General features: G+C 36.8%; 4 protein-coding genes across 15 annotated transcripts; 1 reads left to right on the forward strand and 3 right to left on the reverse strand.

The window, feature by feature from the left end:
• Positions 1–693: 693 nt before the first annotated feature.
• On the reverse strand, positions 694–8,820 carry LOC117766324 (heme-binding protein 2-like). 3 transcript variants are annotated; one of them, XM_034593243.1, is made up of 8 exons: positions 8,795–8,820; positions 8,600–8,659; positions 8,372–8,453; positions 8,149–8,269; positions 7,740–7,876; positions 7,465–7,628; positions 7,258–7,278; positions 695–965 (listed from the first exon to the last, which is right to left on the reverse strand). In XM_034593243.1, the coding sequence occupies exons 1-8, from the start codon at positions 8,812–8,814 to the stop codon at positions 917–919; spliced, it is 654 nt and encodes a 217-aa protein (XP_034449134.1). In that variant the 5' UTR covers positions 8,815–8,820; the 3' UTR covers positions 695–916. The 3 variants fall into 3 exon arrangements, with proteins under 3 accessions (XP_034449132.1, XP_034449134.1, XP_034449133.1); XM_034593241.1 differs by lacking the exons at positions 7,258–7,278; positions 7,465–7,628; positions 7,740–7,876; ... (2 more) ...; positions 8,600–8,659; positions 8,795–8,820 and adding exons at positions 1,323–1,486; positions 1,606–1,745; positions 2,245–2,365; ... (1 more) ...; positions 2,699–2,758; positions 2,894–2,981 and having other exon boundaries at positions 694–986; XM_034593242.1 differs by lacking the exon at positions 695–965 and having other exon boundaries at positions 7,010–7,278.
• A 3,133-nt stretch (positions 8,821–11,953) lies between these two features.
• On the reverse strand, positions 11,954–13,898 carry LOC117766708 (heme-binding protein 2-like). 2 transcript variants are annotated; one of them, XM_034593991.1, is made up of 7 exons: positions 13,748–13,898; positions 13,529–13,588; positions 13,317–13,398; positions 13,093–13,213; positions 12,618–12,754; positions 12,368–12,531; positions 11,954–12,184 (listed from the first exon to the last, which is right to left on the reverse strand). In XM_034593991.1, the coding sequence occupies exons 1-7, from the start codon at positions 13,774–13,776 to the stop codon at positions 12,106–12,108; spliced, it is 672 nt and encodes a 223-aa protein (XP_034449882.1). In that variant the 5' UTR covers positions 13,777–13,898; the 3' UTR covers positions 11,954–12,105. The 2 variants fall into 2 exon arrangements, with proteins under 2 accessions (XP_034449882.1, XP_034449883.1); XM_034593992.1 differs by having other exon boundaries at positions 12,368–12,532; positions 12,622–12,754; positions 13,748–13,893.
• Positions 13,899–16,534: 2,636 nt separating this feature from the next.
• Positions 16,535–20,524, forward strand: LOC117766641 (retinol dehydrogenase 8). Of its 4 annotated transcripts, XM_034593882.1 has the most exons (8): positions 16,535–16,734; positions 17,933–18,002; positions 18,893–19,048; positions 19,140–19,301; positions 19,385–19,564; positions 19,651–19,744; positions 19,863–20,046; positions 20,178–20,524. In XM_034593882.1, the coding sequence occupies exons 3-8, from the start codon at positions 18,952–18,954 to the stop codon at positions 20,385–20,387; spliced, it is 927 nt and encodes a 308-aa protein (XP_034449773.1). In that variant the 5' UTR covers positions 16,535–16,734; positions 17,933–18,002; positions 18,893–18,951; the 3' UTR covers positions 20,388–20,524. The 4 variants fall into 4 exon arrangements, with proteins under 4 accessions (XP_034449773.1, XP_034449776.1, XP_034449777.1 ...); XM_034593885.1 differs by lacking the exon at positions 16,535–16,734 and having other exon boundaries at positions 17,639–18,002; XM_034593886.1 differs by lacking the exons at positions 16,535–16,734; positions 17,933–18,002 and adding an exon at positions 18,253–18,488.
• LOC117766642 (microfibril-associated glycoprotein 4-like) lies at positions 20,524–23,014 on the reverse strand. Of its 6 annotated transcripts, none has more exons than XM_034593888.1 (5): positions 22,872–23,014; positions 22,570–22,767; positions 21,639–21,735; positions 21,367–21,534; positions 20,524–21,276 (listed from the first exon to the last, which is right to left on the reverse strand). In XM_034593888.1, the coding sequence occupies exons 1-5, from the start codon at positions 22,872–22,874 to the stop codon at positions 21,029–21,031; spliced, it is 714 nt and encodes a 237-aa protein (XP_034449779.1). In that variant the 5' UTR covers positions 22,875–23,014; the 3' UTR covers positions 20,524–21,028. The 6 variants fall into 6 exon arrangements, with proteins under 6 accessions (XP_034449779.1, XP_034449778.1, XP_034449783.1 ...); XM_034593887.1 differs by having other exon boundaries at positions 21,639–21,747; XM_034593892.1 differs by having other exon boundaries at positions 22,570–22,654; positions 22,872–22,998.
• Between the last annotated feature and the right edge of the window lie 731 nt (positions 23,015–23,745).

Here is a 23,745-nt window from a genome sequence, read left to right on the forward strand (position 1 = left end):
ACAGAGCATCTGCTTTAACACAGAAATAACTGTAGCCCCTTTTCAGTCGTCCAGCACAATGCCTGTTGTCAAAGACAAGATGTGGGCAAGTGGTTGTTATATTGACTATATTCATTTTGAAGAAATGCAGATTGGAAAGCATTTATTTTGATGAAAGCTATAAGCATTCACAACATTTCAATCATCACTATTTTAGTATAGATCATCCCATGACATACCTTTATGAATATTTTTAATATAGAAATGTTTGTTTTCCTGTTATTATTTTCTGCATTTTTTCTTGTTATGTATTTCTCCATCAACCTTGATGACAGAGTGAGAGAATATAGAAAAACACTTTGACAGGTCTGATTTCATTGCTTCACTCAAAGAGTAAGTTAACATGTCATCGATCAAAGTTGCTGAATTTAGTTTAAGTCCTGTAGATTTAATAATAAGAGGAAAAAGTAACTAGAGTAAAAAGTATTGAGAAGATGTGAAATCTCCCAAAATATAACAGAGTTTATCTTCATTTTATTCATGAGGTGAAGAGAAGTGGACTGTAATCCTGGAAATAATGGTCTTGTTGAAAGTAGTCGCGTCATTTGGTTTTATTCTGGAATTGATCTGATCCACACTGGATAGAAAATAGATATTATTATTTATTACTGACTTTGCTGCTTAAGACACATTTTATGATTAGTCCAAAGAGTTTGATCAAATAAGAACAGCATCAGAAATCACTGCAGGAAGGAGCCTTTATTGAACATAACAGAAAACCATCACAGAAGCTGGCTTGAAACCATCATGGTGAATTCTGTTCATATACATTTTAAATGTGGGATGTCATTGTAATTATATGAAATGACACTTTATGACTTGAAGCAATAGTGAAGCAAAATCCAAGCTGCAACATTGATGTTGTCATGGATCCACTTCAGATACACACGGGCTCACCCAGAGCAAAAAACAACACCTCACTGCGACTGTCAGCGAGCGACAGAGGACTGCAGGAAAAAAACACACACACACACGCAACACACACACACACACACACACACACACACACACACACACACACACACACACACACACACAGTGTGTAATAATGATAAGAAATTTACAAATTATCCTAAAATAATATATTTTTTATTTCTAAATTGAAAAATCGAAAATATTAAAATAAAACACTACATAAAAGCCAGATTGAACAGGTAGGTATTTTCATACATGCGCACTAATTTAGTGCAGAATATAACATTAACAAAAAATAGTTTCCTTTGGGCTTTTCTCATCGTCACTCTTTCTGATTATGAGTGAGAAAACCAAGGTGATTTGTTTACCTGCCATATGTAGCAACAAAGTAGGAGCTCTTTTCGTAGTTTGCACCAACTGAGTCCAGGTCACTGGCCAAACTTTGTGCTGTGTCCCTTTCAGACTGGGAAGTTACCAATCCATCAAAGCCCCGTACATACACGTTACTTTCAGCTGAGTCAACGATGTAAATCTGCAAGAAATCCTTCATTATCTGCTGGAGTTTATGGAGACGTCACAAAATCACTTCAAACAGGATCAAGGTGATGATGGATTTTCTGTCTTGACAGTTTTTGTGCTGTAGCAGCTTACATTATCATCGGTCGGAGTCGGGGGGGAGGTTTCCTGATATTCAAGTGGGAGCAACCCAATCACATCGTAGACAGCCGTTTCCCAAGTAGTCTCATTAGGGATTCTAATGCCAACGTGTTCTGGCATGTGAATTTTTGCTCCTTAAGAGAAAGACATTAAGGAAATTCATTTTTTTGAAATGTCACTAATTGGAATTACATAACAAACATCAAATGTACACAAAAAGCATAAAAAATACATGAACATATATGTAGTTGTATGACTTGAATATTGATTTTAGAAATGTTCAAGCATATCTGCTCTCTGATCACAAAGTCCAGTAATTATAATGTCACTTCACAGCATATTTGAGTTTTACCACAGGGTCAAACAAAAGTGCTATTAAATACAACTCTACAAATGGAAATAGTTGCAAAAGATTTAGCAAGTAAATTATTTACTTCATACTTATATTTCTTTAATGGGTATTTAAGTGCAAATACATGCATGAATTAATGTATTTTCTACTTGTCCAAGCTTATACTCTAATTATTTTGTGCTCAGATCTCACTTGAAAGTAAAATCTTGATCTCAACTAGACATATCAATACTTTGATACTCTCTAAATAGTAATAAATAAAACATCACTCAGATACGTACCATTTTCATTGGCACCATTGAAATATTCATCTACTCGTTTGAATCCGTTAACAAATGCAGTGCCAATGGAAGAGGCTGTCTCAATAGTTGAAGCCCACTTTGCAGATTCATAGTGACGGACCTGAGGGACAAGAGCCAGAGGATTGTTTAGTTTTTTTTAGTTTCTGGCATCTGAAATACGAAAATGTTTCTTTCTTGTTCAGAGTCACTCACCTCGAAATCCTCAGTCTTACAAATCAGATCAAACAGAAGACACTGCTCTGTCTCAGAACAGACGCCTGACCTGGAGGAGTATCTGTGAAATTATAGAGCAAAGACATTAAGAGATTTATAAAATGATGGTAAAAATCACCTGCAATGTAATTCGTAACTTCATTTATCCTCCAGTTTTCACTCTGCAGCTTTTACTTTCTGCAGACTTCTGCTAAAAGGGGATTAAATCCAGGTTTCTTACCCGACTCTGGCCTCAGCTGTCAGCACCAGCAGGAGGCCAACAAGCCCTGAAAGAAGCATCCTGGGACACACACAGTGTTTTCATTCAGAATCAACATCCTGATTTTGTTCATCCAGTGAAAAAAGTCTTCACACAACATTCAAGCTCAACTCATACAACCAGAAATCTCTGTTTAATGATTTAATCCGTACTTACATCATGGCAGACTGGTTCATCTGAAACTGGATCTTTGCAGCCTGGTCCAAAGCAGCTATTTATTCACTTTCTGGTGATGAAATGAAATGTCGCCACTCCCTGAACCAACAACACAAACCACACAATCATCATTCTGATATTTGTAGATGAGCTCAAAGAAGAACTGGTTTGATCAATACTCTGTGCCAGGGACCAGTGTCGTTCCAGGGATTGAACATTGAACATCAGGCAGTTTTAATACTCAGTTCTGGTTGAGAAAGCTGGAGACTTGTCATTCATCACAGAATAGTGTTTTTACTCTTCAGGTTTAATAACAGTAAACCTCAGACAAAGAATGAGGTGTTTGTTCACTTTGACTTTGATACAACATGTTGCTCACTGTTTGTCACCTATGCACACCTCACCTGTCCAGTACTCTGCTACTATACATGACACCAAATAGGAAAATATTATCATAAGGTTTAATAATCTAAATGTCAACCTTTGTTTCGCTCTTGTCACTTGCAGGTGTAATTTATCTCTTAGAGTGACCTGATTTCTTTTCCTGGTTCCTCTACAATCACACCCATATAGACGAGGAAGCCCTGGTGATCTGTCAGGCCACAAGGATCATTTCAGCTGTTATAAACTTAAAGGAGTAGATTGAAAGTCCATCGTTTAAATTACAATCTTCATAATATTTGTTTTATCAATGGATACATTTGGATAACGGAAACATTTCCTTTTTGAATAACATAAATATGAAGCATGACTAAAGGTTAAACATTTGACATTTGAGGATCTGCAGACCTCCTGTCCTGAAGAGAGTTGACTGTTAGCACTGCTGAATTTCATTTGGACAGATACAAGGTGACAACCTTTCAAGAAAACCTGCTTTGCTGTTTAATATTTAATTCAAGTTTTACATATTATTTAAGGACATTAACAAATCATATTTAGAACAAACATATTTTCAATCTTCTTAAAGTTAGAACAAAATGTTTTATTTCAAGTCAAATATCCTGAGGAAACTCCCAGAAGGGTGAACTCTCTGAGTCATCTCAGGTTTGACTTTCTATTATAAGCAAATTCTGCTTCACATGAATTATAATATAACCACTAACTACTTCATATAATCTCATATTGAAAGAACTGGTTTTATAAAACTGTTTAAGCTCCACAAACAACTTCATTTTCAGTGTTTTGTGAACCAGCATCAGAGTAATTTAACAGTACAACAACAGCTAAGTGTGTTGGAGCTGCTTGTGTGTATTTACTTTTCTATTTGTTGCAGCTTGTAACTTTCCCCAATAGCACAGTGTTTGAGCTAAGCTAAGTTAAACATCCTGGACTGAGATGTTCAAACCTCGGGTCAATTCAAATGTATTTTATCTTGTTACTGAGGTTATTTCTTAACAGAGATAATCTTTGATTTAGTTGCTTTATTAAAATATATCAGCACTTGTTGTTTATGTCACAACATCAAATGCAACTGACATGTTCAGTGTCCTCTAAAGAGAGGAACTGCAACACTAAATACAATTATATACATAACAAAAAAGTGTATTTCTTGGTAATAATTATATTATTGAATAAAACGTTTAAATTAGTGAATGATTTCTTCATGATATTCTTGAAAATCATGTCATAAGGTATGAGTCTATAACTATTGAAGCAACACAGAGCATCTGCTTTAACACAGAAATAACTGTAGCCACTTTTTAGTCGTCCAGCACAATGCCTGTTGTCAAAGACAAGATGTGGGCAAGTGGTTGTTATATTGACTATATTCATTTTGAAGAAATGCAGATGTGAAAGCATTTATTTTGATGAAAGCTATAAGCATTCATAACATTTCAATCATCATTATTTTAGTATCGATCATCCCATGACATACTTCTATGAATATTTTTAATATAGAAATGTTTGTTTTCCTCTAATGATTTTGTGCATTTTTTCTTGTCATGTATTTCTCCATTAACCTTGATGACAGAGTGAGAGAATATAGAAAAACACTTTGACAGGTCTGATTTCATTGCTTCACTCAAAGAGTAAGTTAACATGTCATCGATCAAAGTTGCTGAATTTAGTTTAAGTCCTGTAGATTTAATAATAAGAGTAAAAAGTAACTAGAGTAAAAAGTATTGAGAAAATGTGAAATCTCCCAAAATATAACAGAGTTTATCTTCATTTTATTCATGAGGTGAAGAGAAGTGGACTGTAATCCTGGAAATAATGGTCTTGTTGAAAGTAGTCACGTCATTTGGTTTTATTCTGGAATTGTTCTGATCCACACTGGATAGAAAATAGATATTATTATTTATTACTGACGAGGAAGCCCTGGTGATCTGTCAGGCCACAAGGATCATTTCAGCTGTTATAAACTTAAAGGAGTAGATTGAAAGTCCATCGTTTAAATTACAATCTTCATAATATTTGTTTTATCAATGGATACATTTGGATAACGGAAACATTTCCTTTTTGAATAACATAAATATGAAGCATGACTAAAGGTTAAACATTTGACATTTGAGGATCTGCAGACCTCCTGTCCTGAAGAGAGTTGACTGTTAGCACTGCTGAATTTCATTTGGACAGATACAAGGTGACAACCTTTCAAGAAAACCTGCTTTGCTGTTTAATATTTAATTCAAGTTTTACATATTATTTAAGGACATTAACAAATCATATTTAGAACAAACTCATTTTCAATCTTCTTAAAGTTAGAACAAAATGTTTTATTTCAAGTCATATATCCTGAGGAAACTCCCAGAAGGGTGAACTCTCTGAGTCATCTCAGGTTTGACTTTCTATTATAAGCAAATTCTGCTTCACATGAATTATAATATAACCACTAACTACTTCATATAATCTCATATTGAAAGAACTGGTTTTATAAAACTGTTTAAGCTCCACAAACAACTTCATTATCAGTGTTTTGTGAACCAGCATCAGAGTAATTTAACAGTACAACAACAGCTAAGTGTGTTGGAGCTGCTTGTGTGTATTTACTTTTCTATTTGTTGCAGCTTGTAACTTTCCCCAATAGCACAGTGTTTGAGCTAAGCTAAGTTAAACATCCTGGACTGAGATGTTCAAACCTCGGGTCAATTCAAATGTATTTTATCTTGTTACTGAGGTTATTTCTTAACAGAGATGATCTTTGTTTTAGTTGCTTTATTAAAATATATCAGCACTTGTTGTTTATGTCACAACATCAAGTGCAACTGACATGTTCAGTGTCCTCTAAAGTCACAGAGAGGAACTGCAACACTAAATAAAATTATATATATAACAAAAAAGTGTATTTCTTGGTAATAATTATATTATTGAATAAAACGTTTAAATTAGTGAATGATTTCTTCATGATATTCTTGAAAATCATGTCATAAGGTATGAGTCTATAACTATTGAAGCAACACAGAGCATCTGCTTTAACACAGAAATAACTGTAGCCACTTTTCAGTCGTCCAGCACAATGCCTGTTGTCAAAGACAAGATGCAGGCAAGTGGTTGTTATATTGACTATATTCATTTTGAAGAAATGCAGATTGGAAAGCATTTATTTTGATGAAAGCTATAAGCATTCATAACATTTCAATCATCATTATTTTAGCATCGATCATCCCATGACATACTTCTATGAATATTTTTAATATAGAAATGTTTGTTTTCCTCTAATGATTTTATGCATTTTTTCTTGTTATGTATTTCTCCATTAACCTTGATGACAGAGTGAGAGAATATAGAAAAACACTTTGACAGGTCTGATTTCATTGCTTCACTCAAAGAGTAAGTTAACATGTCATCGATCAAAGTTGCTGAATTTAGTTTAAGTCCTGTAGATTTAATAATAAGAGGAAAAAGTAACTAGAGTAAAAAGTATTGAGAAAATGTGAAATCTCCCAAAATATAACAGAGTTTATCTTCATTTTATTCATGAGGTGAAGAGAAGTGGACTGTAATCCTGGAAATAATGGTCTTGTTGAATATAGTCGCGTCATTTGGTTTTATTCTGGAATTGTTCTGATCCACACTGGATAGAAAATAGATATTATTATTTATTACTGACTTTGCTGTTTAAGACACATTTTATGATTAGTCCAAAAAGTTTGATCAAATAAGAACAGCATCAGAAATCACTGCAGGAAGGAGCCTTTATTGAACATAACAGAAAACCATCACAGAAGCTGGCTTGAAACCATCATGGTGAATTCTGTTCATATACATTTTAAATGTGGGATGTCATTGTAATTATATGAAATGACACTTAATGACTTGAAGCAATAGTGAAGCAAAATCTAAGCTGCAACATTGATGTTGTCATGGATCCACTTCAGATACACACGGGCTCACCCAGATCAACAAACATCACCTCACTGCGCCTGCTAGTGAGGGACAGTGGACTGCAGGAAAAAAAAACACACACACACCCACACACACACACACACACACACACACACCCACACACACACACACACACACACACACACACGCAACACACACACAAATTTAGTGCAGCAAAATCCTCAAGTTTTCCTTTGGGCTATTTCTAACCATTATTACTGAGAAAATGAAGTTGATTTGTTTACCTGCTGTATGTATTAGCAAAGTGGAAGTTCTTTTTGTAGTTTGCACCAACTGAGTCGAGGTCACTGGCCAAACTTTGTGCTGTGTCATTGTCAGACTTGGCAGTTAACCATCCATCATAGCCCCGTATATACAAATTCATATCAGGTGAGCGAAGGATGTACACCTGCAAAGAAACTGTCATTATCTGCTGGAGTTCATGGAGACGTCAAAAAATCACTTCAAACAGGATCAAGGCCATTATCCTTGACAGTTTTTTTTTGCTGTAGCAGCTTACATTATCATCAGTAGGAGTGGGGGGGTTGTCCTGATATTCAGCTGGGAGCAACAAATGCACAATGTAGACACCCATTTCCCAAGAAGTCTTTTGAGGTACTCTCACAACAACAGGAGTTACTATGTCCATTGTTGTTCCTAGAGGAAGACATTAAGGAAACAACTGTTTTTTTTAGAAATCACGACCACAAACTAAAAGTTCTTAACAAACATCAAACGTACACAAAAAGCATTCGAAAATACAGGAAGGTATATGTTGTTGTGTGACTTTAATATTGACACATTTTTTTATTAATTATGGTATTTTCTGCCTGTCCAAGCTTATACTGTATTTATTTGGGGCACAGATATCACTTGAAAGAGAAATCTTGATCTGAACTAGATATTTCAAGACTCACACACATACACACCATTTTGATTGGCACCATTGATATATTTATACAATCGTTTGAATCCTTTCAATGCCGCAGTGTCAATGGAATAGTCCATCTCGTGTGTTGAAACCCAATTCACAGATTCAATGTGACGGACCTGAGCGACATGAGCAAACATGGTGGAGAGGATTATTGTTTATTTTAAGTTTCTGGCATCTGAAATATGAAATTTGTTTCTTTCTTGTCCAGAGTCACTCACCTCAAAATCCTCAGTCTGACAAATCAGATCGAAATGCAGACACTGCTCTGTCTCATAACAGAGGTATGACTCAGAGGAGTATCTGTGAAATTAGAAAGCAAAGACATTTGGATATATATAAGACGATGCTAAAAATCTTCAATTCCTCATTTATCCTCCAGTTTTCACTCTGCAGCTTTTGCTTTCTGCAGACTTCTGCTAAAAGGGGATTTAATCCAGGTTTCTTACCCGACTCTGGCCTCAGCTGTCAGCACCAGCAGGAGGCCAACAAGCCCTGAAAGAAGCATCCTGGGACACACACAGTGTTTTCATTCAGAATCAACATCCTGATTTTGTTCATCCAGTGAAAAAAGTCTTCACACAACATTCAAGCTCGACTCATACAACCAGAAATCTCTGTTTAATGATTTAATCCGTACTTACATCATGGCAGACTGGTTCATCTGAAAACTGGATCTTTGCAGCCCGGTCCAAAGCAGCTATTTATTCACTTTCTGGTGATGAAATGAAATGTCGCCACTCCCTGAACCAACAACACAAACCACACAATCATCATTCTGATATTTGTAGATGAGCTCAAAGAAGAGCTGGTTTGATCAATACTCTGTGCCAGGGACCAGTGTAGTTCCAGGGATTGAACATTGAACATCAGGCAGTTGTAATACTCAGTTCTGGTTGAGAAAGCTGGAGACTTGTCATTCATCAAAGAATAGTGTTTTTACTCTTCAGGTTTAATAACAGTAAACCTCAGACAAAGAATGAGGTGTTTGTTCACTTTGACTTTGATACAACATGTTGCTCACTGTTTGTCACCTATGCACACCTCATCTGTCCAGTACTCTGCTACTATACATGACACCAAATAAGAAAATATTGTCATAAGGTTTAATAATCTAAATGTCAACCTTTGTTTCGCTCTTGTCACGACCAGTGTCGTTCCAGGGATTCAACATTGAACATCAGGCAGTTGTAATACTCAGTTCTGGTTGAGAAAGCTGGAGACTTGTGATGTATTGACTTTTACTTACATCGAATAAAGGTCATGTCTGTACTCTACATAAAATGAGAAACACGTTATCCTAATCTGACACACTGCAGTATGCTGCAAGTTCTGTATCCATGCTGGTTTCTGAAGTCACTATGGGAAAACACTAAGATTTTCTTCTTTTAAAACATCTTCTGTCCATATTGTACTTTCCTAAATACTGGCAGCTATTCTTTTATGTTTTGTACGGAATAGTGTTTTTACTCTTCAGGTTTGATAACAGTAAACCTCAGACAAAGAATGACGTGTTTGTTCACTTTGACTTTGATACAACATGTTGCTCACTGTTTGTCACCTATGCACACCTCACCTGTCCAGTACTCTGCTACTATACATGACACCAAATAAGAAAATAATGTCATAAGGTTTAATAATCTAAATGTCAACCTTTGTTTCGCTCTTGTCACTTGCAGGTGTAATATATCTCTTAGAGTGACCTGATTTCTTTTCCTGGTTCCTCTACAATCACACCCATATAGACGAGGAAGCCCTGGTGATCTGTCAGGCCACAAGGATCATTTCAGCTGTTACAAACTTAAAGGAGTAGATAGAAAATCCATCATTTAAATTACAATCTTCATAATATTTGTTTTATCAATGGATACGTTTGGATAACAGATACATTTCCAATCTGAGTTAAATCACTATTATAATTAAGTGAATAAGAAATATTGACACTGATGTTGGCTGAAGGTGGTATGAACAAGTATAAGTGTTATTTATACATTTAAACCTGTTAAACTCAAATAAGATGCAAATCTTACATTGATATTAACTTAAATATGAAGCATGACTAAAAGTTATAATATTTGTTTTATCAATGGATACATTTGGATAACGGAAACATTTCCTTTTTGAATAACATAAATATGAAGCATGACTAAAAGTTAAACATTTGACATTTGAGGATCTGCAGACCTCCTGTCCTGAAGAGAGTTGACTGTTAGCACTGCTGAATTTCATTTGGACAGATACAAGGTGACAACCTCTCAAGAAAACCTGCTTTGCTGTTTAATATTTAATTCAAGTTTTACATATTATTTAAGGACATTAACAAATCATATTTAGAACAAACACATTTTCAATCTTCTTAAAGTTAGAACAAAATGTTTTATTTCAAGTCAAATATCCTGAGGAAACTCCCAGAAGGGTGAACTCTCTGAGTCATCTCAGGTTTGACTTTCTATTATAAGCAAATTCTGCTTCACATGAATTATAATATAACCACTAACTACTTCATATAATATCATATTGAAAGAACTGGTTTTATAAAACTGTTTAAGCTCCACAAACAACTTCATTATCAATGTTTTGTGAACCAGCATCAGAGTAATTTAACAGTACAACAACAGCTAAGTGTGTTGGAACTGCTTGTGTGTATTTACTTTTCTATTTGTTGCAGCTTGTAACTTTCCCCAATAGCACAGTGTTTGAGCTAAGCTAAGTTAAACATCCTGGACTGAGATGTTCAGGCCTCGGGTCAATGCAAACAGTATTTTATTTTTTGGTGTCTGCTACAAAATCTGGGATATTGTTTCATTAGTGTTTGACTAATCCTACAGACAGACAGACAGACAGACAGTCTCGTAACCTCATTACTCAATGTAATATTGATACAATCATTATCAAGTCATTATCGATAATAAAAAAAAATGTTTTTGTAATTAATGTTTTACCAGCAGTTAACCCACTAGAGGAAATGTAGCATACACTGTATATCCGCAACAGCCATCTTATGCTACTACAGTCTATATTATACATTTATTAGTGTGTTTTTCCAGATTTGTACACACACAATAGAATGAACAGAATATTGGAAACACCACTTCATCTTTACAGGTTCATCACTTGTCTGTGTGCTAGAGAAAAGAAAGGGTTTTAACTGACGTCCCATCTTCATAGTGAGAGACTGCAACACATTCAATTCCTCAGTGGAAATACATTTGACACTGTCAGAAAGTTTTTTTCACAGTATATAAAACATTTGAATTGCTGGCAACTGGACGTGTTTTATTTATTCAATTCAAATTTACAAAATTTCAAATGTAATGAACATGATGATGTCATAGTGAAGTTGACCTTTAACCTTTTAGATACAAACTATCAATACTTCATCATTTTATGCAATTAGAGACATTTTGTCGTTATTATTTTCTCCTAAATCTCACCTGCAATTTATCTCTGCAGGTAAAAACTCGATTATTTGAGAATTGACATGCTGAGTAAGAATTGAGAGGAATATTTCCCTCACTTGACTATATCTTATGAATATTTTGCAGTGTCGATAAAAAAACGCATATTTTTTAAAATATTAATTTCTAAAATGAAAATTATATTTGAATGAAGATAAACAATGATAAACAATGTCCCTAATGTATATTACTGAATACCCGGAAGTGCTGGGCTGTATGTGTATGGTGTAATAGTGTCATCTGGTGGAATTGTTGAAAGGTGCAAATTCCTAAACCAGCTGACTTAGACATATTTCAGAATTGGTTAACACATTTGGATGAATCAAGAAAAAACACAAACAAATCAGTTTAGGAAGGTAATTTTATTGAATTTAACAGAAAAACCTCATCACGAGGTGGATTTAAATTTTGAATTTTATTTTCCAAGTCCGGGCTGTCTCCACAAGCTTCTTTATGTGACGCAATAGGACTTGAAGTTGCTGTGAAGGTCCAGCTGTTCAGTCCTGGCTGGGACACGCTGGCTTCCCCTCAACAACAACCATCACCTCATTGTGCCTGTCCATTATGGTCATTGGACTGCAAACAAACACACACACACACACACACACACACACACACACACACACACACACACACACACACACACACACACACACACACACACACACACACACACACACACACACACATAGTTTTCCTTTATGCTGTTGTCATTATTCTTTTTGCCAATCATCGAGAAAATAATGGTCGTCTGTTTACCTGTTGTATCCCGCAGCATATCGGGTGTCTTTTCTGTATTTTGCACCAATGGCGTCCAGTTGAGTGAACAGCTGGCCAAAGGCATTGTTGATAGAAGAGGTCGTCATCCATCCACTGTAGCTCAGTACATACACTGTCATGTCAGGCGTGTCATGGACTTTCACCTGCAAGTCAACTCTCATTATCTGCCAGGGCTTATTGACCGATAACCAAGTCAGTATTCATTCTTTTGTGGGCTACAGATGCTTACCTTGCCGTCGGTGGGTTTGGGGGGGCTTTTCTGATATTTATCTGGCAGCAAGAAACTCATTGTGAAGACACCCGTTTGCCACCAACTCTTTTGAGGCATATTCATAAGAACCGGAGATGTCATGTCAATTACCACTCCTAAAGGGAGAGCACAAAACACATGTTTAGAAATGCCACAAATTATATAACAATGATTAAATGCACGCAGGAGGCATGATAAAATATATAAACATATGCATTGTTGTTCTGACTTGAATATTTAATAGTATCTCTTCTCTCCGATGACAGTTAAGCACAGAAATTATTAAATTGTGTCACAGAATAGTTGAAGTTGTAGTACGTCAAGCTCCAGCAGAGGTCAGGAAAAACCGGCATTCGATTTAGTCTCACACACACACACACACACACACACACACACACACACACACACACACACACACACACACACACACACACACACACACACACACACAAACCTTGATCGTTAGAACCTCTGATGTAGTCAAATAGTCGTCTGAACATGTTCATTGCAGCAAATTCCATTAACATGGATGACTCGCTAGTTGAAACCCACTTCACGGAGCTGTAGTTACGGACCTGAGGGACATGAGAAAACATGGAGGGTTTTTTTATTCTTTTATCTTTTACTTTCTGGCATCTGAAATACTCAAATGTTTCTCTCTTGCTCAGAGACACTCACCTCCAAGTCATTAATCTGACAAATAGGATCAAACAGCAGACACTCCTCTGTCTCAGTGCAGAATTGTAACTGAGAGGAGTCTCTGTAAGAAAATAGAAGGGAAACTATTTACATGCCGCAGACATGAAGAGGAGTACAAGATGAGGCAATAATTTAACTAACCAACTAAATCTTAAATCTTAACTATCTTTAACTTAATCCAGGTTTCTTACCCAACTCTGGCCTCAGCTGTCAGCACCAGCAGGAGGCCCACAAGCCCTGGAAGAAGCATCCTGGGACACACACAGGTCGAGTGTTTTCATTCAGACTTTACAAGATTGATTTTGTTTATTCAGAGAAAAAGGGACCGTTACACAACAGCTCAGCTCATACAATCAGAAATATGTATTGATTTCCATCCAAGACAATCTAGAAATTAAAACTGTACTTACATTATGGTAGAGTGTTGAGTTCTGGGCATCCAAAAATGGAATATTTGCCACCTGGTCGAAAGCAGCTATTTATTCACTTTCTGGTTATGAAAGAAAATCTGACCACTCCCTGTGGACGGTAAAGACCAATGAGGAACCAAAGCAGAAACAAGATCGTCTGGGAAGAATAAAGGGGGCTTAATAATAGACCTCTGAAATCATTGTCCTTTGGGAAAACTGTTTGATAACAGGAAACTATGGAAGAAGAGTTAAGAGAAAGAAAAGAGGCGAGGTGGATTTTCATTTTGCTTTTCAAAACTTAAGTGGAAATGTCAAGAATAAAGTGAAACTAAAGTATTTTATTAGAGTATTTTCAAATTTTTAATACTGAGACTAAAGTTGATTTGTCGAGAATAAACTTGGAATTTTTAAGATTAAAGTCAAACCATTAAGAACATATCAAACTACTTATGTAAATACATGTGACTTTCAACTAAATGCCTCTTGTAGATGATTTTTTTTAAATTGAACTTTAGAATCAGTTTTAATAACCAGAAAAATCTCCCTTCCTCGGATTTAGTTTGACTTTATTATCAACATTTACACCATATTCTCGTAAACGTAAAAGGAAAAACTCCTCTCATTCCTCCTCTCATTTTTATCCTCATGCTTGACCCTTGTACTCTTCTGTAGTCAACCTTAAACAAAGAAAGATACAACATGTTGCTCTCCGCTCCAGTTTGTAATTAATGTCCCCTCTCACAGCAATACTCTGATACTGGTGATACCACACTGGGAAAAAAGCAAGTCAAAATAATTAAACTTGCGAGTATAACATATATTTAAAATGACTTGTTTTCTCTTCAAAATTAGGATAAGGAAATAAACGAATAAATAATCTGCACACAGAGTAGCTTATTTAACAGGACAGCCACATCAGGAGGCACAAAACGTGACAGAAGATTATAGCATGTTTGGGGTCGTTTTGTTAACTCTTGTAACGTAAGGGGACACGTCTAGTTCACACGAGATGTCTATTGTCCGTAATGTCGGCACAGGTCACATGATACGCTATGTTTATTTCTTTGTACATGCATAACACCATGTTCCCGTGTGTGTTCCCATTTTAACAACATGCATTCAGCTACAAAACAAAAGGCCCAGTAACACCCATATGCACAATAGACAAGAAGGTTACCTAATAAAGGATATTGATAAAGATGGTGACAGTAAGTAGTAGTAGCAGTGGAAGATTGTTAAAATAAAGAAAACAACCAACTATACAAACATTCTTTTCTGTGGTTGTTTTAAAACAGCGGGTACATTTTGTGTTTTGTTTCCATCTTAATATAGTTAAATACTGGACTCACATAGGACAATTATAAATATTATGATTTTGGGGGGTACTATGTAGAGTATTCATAAAAAATTTTGGGTAACATTTTGGGCAATTTTCTGAATGTTTTTGGAGATTTGAGGTGGGCCTCCCCAAGTAGTTTTTGAAAAAGACATTTACTGCAGTCTAAGGTTGTGTCAAACGATATTGTCTTTTTTGCTCAATGGTTGAGTGTCTATGGGAACAAATACACCAATCCTGGCCACAGAGCCCTTCAGGTAGTGAGCGAAACTCAGCAGGTAATCTAAGATGGGGTGGGGGGGCACTTTGTTCCAGGCTTTGTCTGAGGGGAGGACCACTGTCAATCAGAACTCCTGATTCGGACCAAATGTGCGTTAGCCCTCCCGTGTTCACAGTGAGAATCACATTAAATTGGTTAATCTGAAGTTAGTCCTAAAGCATGCTGATAGAAATATTTTGGAAATTGGCAGATTTACAGTATATACAGTACACATACATTGTATATCTATGAAGAGTTGAGTTTGAGGAAACTGGACTTGTACTTGAAGACCTTTTCCCACTCATCCAATTAAGGCTTCTTCAGTTTTGACTGCCTGCTCGGGGGAGTCCCAGGTATTTAACCTCCATTGATTCCACTTGTTTGTTAGTGCTCCTGGCTGTTGGAACAACAGTGATTAGAATATTTGGCATCATCGGAAGCCAACAAGGATTTTTGGAGAGTAATCAGGCCAAGAGCGAGTTTATGAAGGGATTAATATGGTCTATACATCTATATAAATACATTTAAACTGATGGGCTAAGTATATAATGGTATAAATATACTTATACTGATAATATACTTTAGGGTTGTATGACCAGTAATACTAACTTAATGTCAATGAGCCTTTCACAGACATATCAGTATCTGCATTTATGTTTGCTGATATAAAAAATGATCTTACAGAATAAAGGTTGCAGAAACGATGTGCATTTATATTTATATTTTACTTTTTCTTTGTTAATTCAAGTTCTATATATGTGGTTGTATTTGTGATTTTTATTTATAATTTTTGACATTACCTTTTTGGTTTAACTGTAAAATATCAATATCTTAACAATATATTTCGATGTATATATATATATATTGTTTCTCAGATATCGAAAAACAGATAAAATTAAGCTTTTATCAACTATTTATTCAAAATAATAATTAATTTAAATAAATCTATTCAAGTTTAAATATTTAAACTTAAAATTTAGAATATATTACTACTACTTCTACTTCTACTACTACTAATAATAATAAGAGTTCAGATACAGAAATAAAAAAGTGTTATAGATGATAAAAGAGTAAAAACAAGGTCAAACATGATACAATGTCTAGGAGAAAGCACACCTGTATAAATATGTCTTTAAGAGAGTCTTATACAACTAATACTACTGAGTTGTTCTCGTTGTAGTTTGAAGGCTGTTGTGGCTTAAAGAACTACAACTCCCACACACTGAGTCAGTCCCTGTAACCCATTTAGGTAATCCCTGGATTATTGTAGGCGCAGTGTGACCTGGTCGCGTCCTGTTCTCTCTGAAAGCTGCAGTAACGTCGGTAGCGGGATGTTTTTATATCAATAACTGTGATTATTCGGCGCTGTGGAGGAGGCTGCTCGCTCTGCAGGTTGGTAGATGACAGCACCGCAGACTCTGTACATGAGTTTAAAGGGATAGTTCACCGAAAAAAGTGTTCGAGTCCACAAAACCCTTTGGGAGTTTCAGGGGTAAACAGCATTGCAGCCAAATCCAATACATTTGAAGACAATGTTGGTGTCATCCAAGTGTCCGTAAACCCAGACATTCAACTTTAAAACATCAGCATCAGCATAGTGGTGAGTATAATGAGTGCATTTTCATTTTTGGGTGAACTATCCCTTTAACTCCACCTGCCGGGATTCAAACTACAAGCGTCTGCAGCACTCTGGGTTTACGGTGACCCTATGGTGTCACCGCGATTTATTTCAATTCACTTTTATTTGTGTACAGCGTCAAAGCATAACATACATTATCTCAATGCACTTTACACAATGAGGTCGATACCTCAAAAACAATTGTAGGGAAACTCAAACGGTTCCAATGAAGCAAGAATAAACCAAAACCAGAGTCGATGTGGGCGACCGTCTGCCCACTGGTTGGGTGGAGCAGAGATTAATGGGGAAGAGAGGAAAGGTGGGTGGAAAATTGAGGAGAGGAGAGGAGAGGAGAGAGAGAGAGAGAGAGAGAGAGAGAGAGAGAGAGAGAGAGTGGAGAAGTGGGTAGTTGTGTAACCGTCATATTTAGGCTTTGACAAGAGAATTATATTTATAGATGTAATGATGTTCAACGATAGCAGCACCCGTTATTAATAACAATTGCAACACCAATAATAATAATAATAATAATAATAATAATGAGAATGATTATTATCATTATTAATAATACAGTATTATTTATTATTAATAATAATAATAATAATAATAATTAAATATTTACTATTATTGTTTTCTGTGTGTATTATGGTGGGAAGTAACTCCAGTGCATTGCCCAGCCACAATGTTGAAGTACTTATATTATTTAATGCTCTATTTCTACGTCATTGTATTTCGTTGGGAAATCTTACATGTAAAGAAAGGAGGACAATACCCCCCTCCACAGGGCGTGAGGGGTCACTGCGCTTCACGTGTTGGAACAGTGTGAGGGGGATATGACTTATCCCAACTGAACAACTATAGGCTGTAAAATTTTGGAATTAGATGCTGGCCACCACCACCATCATGGTCTTTCTTTCATTCGTCCTCCATTTGTATTTTACTAATTGTTCCCCCACTGTGTTTGTGTTACAGCTGCAGTTTGTTGTCAGGACTTGTGTGGACCAAGGACTCCTGAGGCTGTGGCAGACGGCTCAACATTCCAGTTAATCAGATGAGAGCCAATATAATCTCTGAACAAACTTGGTTCACAGATCCATTGACTTCATTTGTTGAATTATGATTTAAATTAACTGAGTAGAGCAAAAACTTAACACTGACTCTGAGATATTTGCAGTGGAGGCACAATGGAACCACAATGCAAATAACTACCATAACGCTTTAGAGGATTTAGAGGATTCAGTGATCATACTGGGAGAAATGAAAATCATGAAGAAACTAGAATGACTCTCAGTAGAGATCAAATCACATTTAGATCCACTCGATCCAGATTTTTCTTTGGATCTGCACCAAATTGCAAACAATCCTAATTCAGTCCCCTAAACATGCCTGATTTCATATCAACAAGATCCATGATTTATTCCATCAATGAAAAAGAAAAAAATGAAAATGTTTGAGTAATGCTCCACCCCTCCACAAAATGTCATGGAAATCAGATGAGTATTTTCCACGTACTCCTGCAAGCAAACAAGTAAACAAATTAACAAATAGAGATAAGAGCTAATAAAAGAAAAGCCGTGATACCAGTTGCTCCACTTACAGTAATGTCGTTTGAACCATAATCCAATGCAACATATTTTTGTTGTGTTTTTGCACATCCACTCCTATTTTAGATTTTTATTATCCAGAAATTCTTGGACCTGCTAAATTCACCGACACCCTCATCAAAAGTTTTTTTTAAAAACTTATAATGTTCATCAACAGTTTAAAAAGCATTCAAGGCATCGTTAGAAACCGAACCACTGAACCTCATGTACATGTGGCACATTTAATGAAAAAGACACAAAATGACATCATCCCTGCACAGAATGGCGAATAGAGATGACATCATATTGTGAGAGGAATATCCTTTGAATGACATTTCCCTGTTTACAGCATTTTTTGACTGAGCAATCAGGATCCTGCTGAGCCTTGAGGTCAGAGGTCAAAGAGTCATGGGGACCAGGAGGGTGCTGGTGACTGGATGCTCCTCCGGCATTGGCTTGGCTGTGGCCGCACGGCTGGCTAAAGATGAGCTGAGACGGTTTAAAGGTCAGCCACTCCCTCTCTTCAACTCTACAGTAGATGATAGAAATAGCCACAGCTACCGACAGCCCGTGTGTTCATCGTTTATCTGTGACAGTGGTGGCCACAATGAGGGATCTCGGAAAACGGGGGCCCTTGGAAAAGGCGGCAGGAGCTTCCTTAAACAAGACCCTGGAAATCAAACAGCTGGATGTCTGTTGTGAAGCCTCCATCAGAGAGTGTGTCAACAGCCTGCCGGATAGAAGGGTGGATATTCTTGGTCTGTCCCTTCTCATATATACGCAATTTAAGCTCTTTAAACAAGCCTACAGTATAATAATGTGAGATATCATGCCTTTATAGTGAATAATGCAGGTGTTGGCATGATCGGGCCACTGGAGTGCCAAAGTATTGCTGCCATGAAGGAGCTCTTCGACACAAACTTCTTCGGGCTGGCGCGGCTAGTGAAAGAGGTGCTGCCCGACATGAAGCGACGGCAGAGCGGCCATATCGTTGTGATGAGCAGCGTCATGGGAATACAGGGTGCGTTTCTTTTGGTGTCTGTGAAATTACAGAAGACGGAAACAAGGCGGTGGATAAAAGGTTTCTTTATTTCTGTTTCTACACAGGGCTTCTGTTCAATGACGTCTACTCTGCCTCTAAATTTGCTGTGGAAGGATTTTGTGAAAGTCTGGCAGTGCAGGCAATGAAGTTTAACATCAAGTAATCACATGTCCTCATGTTTAATGCACACACTCATCCAAACCTTAAGTCATCAGTAAGCTGACAATGTTAAAAGCAGCGGTAAAATATGCGTATTTTGAAATTTCACTGTCACAAGGACGACTCTTGTGGAACCTGGCCCTGTGGTGACGGAGTTTGAAAGAAAAGTGTACAAAGATGCCGAGGAGATGGATCTATCAGGGACAGACGAGGAGACGGCCAAAATCTTCCATGAAGTCTACCTGCCATACTCGAAAAAGGTCTTTGCCTCATTAGGCCAGACACCGGCAGAAGTGGCCGAGGCAAGTGATGTACGGCGATGTAATTGTTTTTCTATTTGGTTTTTAATAGTCACGAAAACAAGTTTTGCAGGTGAAAATGCATCATGTGTGTTATGTCATGTGTGTCAAATATTTGTATTATTATCCTGCAGCAAACAGTTAAAGTCATCACGGCCAAGGAACCTCCTCTGCGCCACCAGACCAACCGCCTGTACATGCCCATGACTGCACTGAAACATGCAGATCCAACCGGTCGCCTGCCTCTGGAAACCTTTCACAAGTTGATCTTTAAACACGACCGGGTGCTCAATGCTACTCTGGCCTTGCTTCGAATGCTGCAGCGAAGAGGAGGAGACAAATGAATAACTTGGCTGTCGGGTTGCAAACACTATGGATGTTATTCCGAAGGAAACAGTGGCTGACTGTACACACAACTTGTTGTCGCTATTCTTTGAGAATGACGTCCAGCTGTGAGGTGAATGAACATGTTTCTGTTATCTGTGTGAGACAGTAACTACAGTGATAATAGTAATTTGATGTGTACTGTGAGTGTGTACATGAAGCATTTCTCACTGAGCAATATTATAAAGCTTTCAAACTTTCTGCAAACTAGTAAAAATTAATTACTGTGTAATGACAGAAAAGTGAAGTACATGCACTCTTTTGCATGATTTTCTACTCTCATTAATTGAATAGACGATTTGTTATAATGTTATTGCAAAACCGGTTAACTAAGGAATACATATGATCTATCCTATTAGCAGACAGGCTGGCAAACAAACAAAGAAATATATGAGCAAAACATTATGACAAACTAGAATGTTACTCCACCAAGGCCCAACAGTCCCCTAATGAAACCATATCTAAACTCACTCTCTAAGTTCTATCTGTTCCAAAGAGAAAGCGAAAAAGAAATCCGGATACGGATCCACACCAAAATGTCATGGATTTTTCCTTGGGTCATACCACACATGATCAAAGAGTTATTAGTTCATTATTAATATTACAGTTTGGGTTTTATCTTCATTGCAATTTCTTTCAATGAGTACTCATATCCTTTCCAAGAATGCCAATTGATTCCTATCCCAAAGGCTGAGCTGCCCCACAAGTAAAGACCATTAGGATTAACGGCGTGACATTCTCCGTACCACCATCCGCCGAAGTAGGTCTTGGCACAGTTTGAAGAATAAGTGTCCTGGTCCTTGTCAAATGTAGAAAACTTCTGACCGTTATGTGAACTCAGGGAATTTCCTGAAAAAAATAAGTGGATAAAAGAAAAAGAATACAGCGCACTGAGCCTTCGACTAGTGTCACAGAAGCTGAGGCTGTCGTTTCACTCACCAGCTCCTCCATCTTTGAAGCCACTGAAGGTGAGCGTGTAGCCCTCGTGCTCTGGACCCACCGTGAATGAGGAATAGTGGACGAAAGCCTTTGCCCCTTCAAAGTCTTCCATTTCTATCCTCAGCTCATAGCTCTTACTTAGAGTTAGGAGATAGATGTTCTCCAGACCTGGAAGAAGCAGTAGCATATGCATAGCGACATTTGAATTCATTTGATTGAAGCAATAGAAATAGAAATTATACCAAAGTCTGAATCATCAGCTTAACTCTCACCCAACCAGTATTCTCCAGATGCTTGTCCAAATCCAGTTCTGTACTGGTCCCATCCACGATAAAAGTTGATGGTGCCATCCTTTCTTCTCTGGAGGATCTGGATTGGAATCTGTTGTTAGGGTCAGTGCTCTAATATAATCTGTCACAGCTATGCTTTAAACAGGAAATATAATATAAAACATATAATTTCACTGTGAGTCAATGCATCTTGTTCAAATCATAGCAATCTATAAAACTGCTGAACTTGTGAGTGATTTTAGCTACAAACTAGAATTGCAATCGTCCCCCTAAAATAAAACCGGCTTTATAATAAGACAACATTACATTTCTCTGCTAAACATTGTTAGTTACAGGTTTGCAGCCCCATTTGTTATCATACAGTGGCTGAAAAAGACTATAACCCTTTGAAACCACATTTAAATCCACTAAATCCAGATTTTGATTTAATCATTAATACCAAAATATGTCAGATTTTTTCCATCAAGATTCACACATAAATCTTGCAATGTTAAATAAAATGAAAATACATTTCCTGGATACAACCCTTAGATCCAGATCCAGACCAAAATTTAATTTTATTCCACCATGTTTCATGATAATCCTTCCAGTAGTTTGTGTGTCGTCCTGACTTAATATTTTCTTCATTTATGTCTATATTTATGTCACTTTTAGTACGACCTGCTGCTCCATTGGCTGAATGTTTGTGGTAACTTGGCTAATCTCACATTAAATGTTTTTTAAATCACAGAAAAACAACCAATTTTCTAAATTTTTGATATAGATATCAAATAAATTAACATTTTTAAGGCTATAACACCAAGTGCTATGAGATAATCCTGCATTGCAAACAATGTTTAAATAAACCAAGTTGTTAGTGCATCAAAAATATTAGCTGAACAGCACTTAAATGATAAATAACAAACCCACATACTGTCCATTTACCACCATCAGGTTTGTCCTGACAGCCCATGTCACAGTAGACCTGGACAGGGGAGAGCGGTCCTCCTGGGAAGATGCTGTACACCCCACTATTACCAAAACCTTTGTTGTACACGTCATTGCAGTCAACTGGAAGTAACACTGGTGAGCAGATCGCAGCTGGGATCAGAAGAAGTAAAACAATAAAACCCTGCAATCAAAACACAAAACCTGCTCTGAGCACCAGCGAAACAATGTTTTACACTCCTAATATTTTCATTAAAAACGTCATTGCATCAGTCACACAGAACTCACCATTATTGCTCTAATGCAGTTATTTTGCGGTAATCCTGAATCTTCTGGTTGTTACATAGAGTAAACAGAGGAGACCTGTCTCTGTGCAAATCCTCGAACACATTGAAGTGTTATTGGATTTCAGGGTATTGTGAAATGACTAATGTCAGCAGCTGGTCACTCTAAAAATAAGATGAGAGTCTGTACATATTCAGAAAGAGGCATGTGAGTAGGTTATTTTTAACCCTCCCTCTCTATCTTCATTTTGAATTAATAATATAGAAAACAGGTACATTTAATGAACATGGAGACAAGATTCCAGCCACCTGCATATCCTTCCTAATGTAATATAATAACAATTAAACTAATATTAACATTGTGAGACTTATAATTTTTATCAGTCGGTCAATCGAAGAGGTGTCTGATTGTTGTAACTGTTTAGGCTGCAGCTTGAATTTGAAACCTAAAACACAAGGGAACTTAGAATATAAAGCAGTCCAACATTATATTAAGTTCAAAAATCTAAAACGAAAAATCACCAATATATTATTTTTCGTAGGGTTAGGGCTGTTGTGTTGGACTGACCAAGTAACATTTCAGACAAGAATGTCACTCAGTAGAGTGTGTACCTCCACCAAACATGGCCCAACACTTCCTTGTGAAACCACATTTGAATGAAATAGATCCAGATTTTTTTATTTGGCTCTGCACCAAATTTCACACACTCAGTATCAGTCCTTTAAACGGGCCTGTTTTATTCAATAAGATCCATGAATTCGTCTCTGAGCTTTGGAGAGATCCTGCGAACTAGCAAACAAACACAAATGAAAACAACACCTCCTTGGAGGAGGTAAATACAAAACTGCTAAATCACCTTAAACACATCTCATAGTTT

This window comes from Hippoglossus hippoglossus, chromosome 8 (assembly GCF_009819705.1).
Source record: "Hippoglossus hippoglossus isolate fHipHip1 chromosome 8, fHipHip1.pri, whole genome shotgun sequence".
NCBI classification, from domain to species: domain Eukaryota; kingdom Metazoa; phylum Chordata; class Actinopteri; order Pleuronectiformes; family Pleuronectidae; genus Hippoglossus; species Hippoglossus hippoglossus.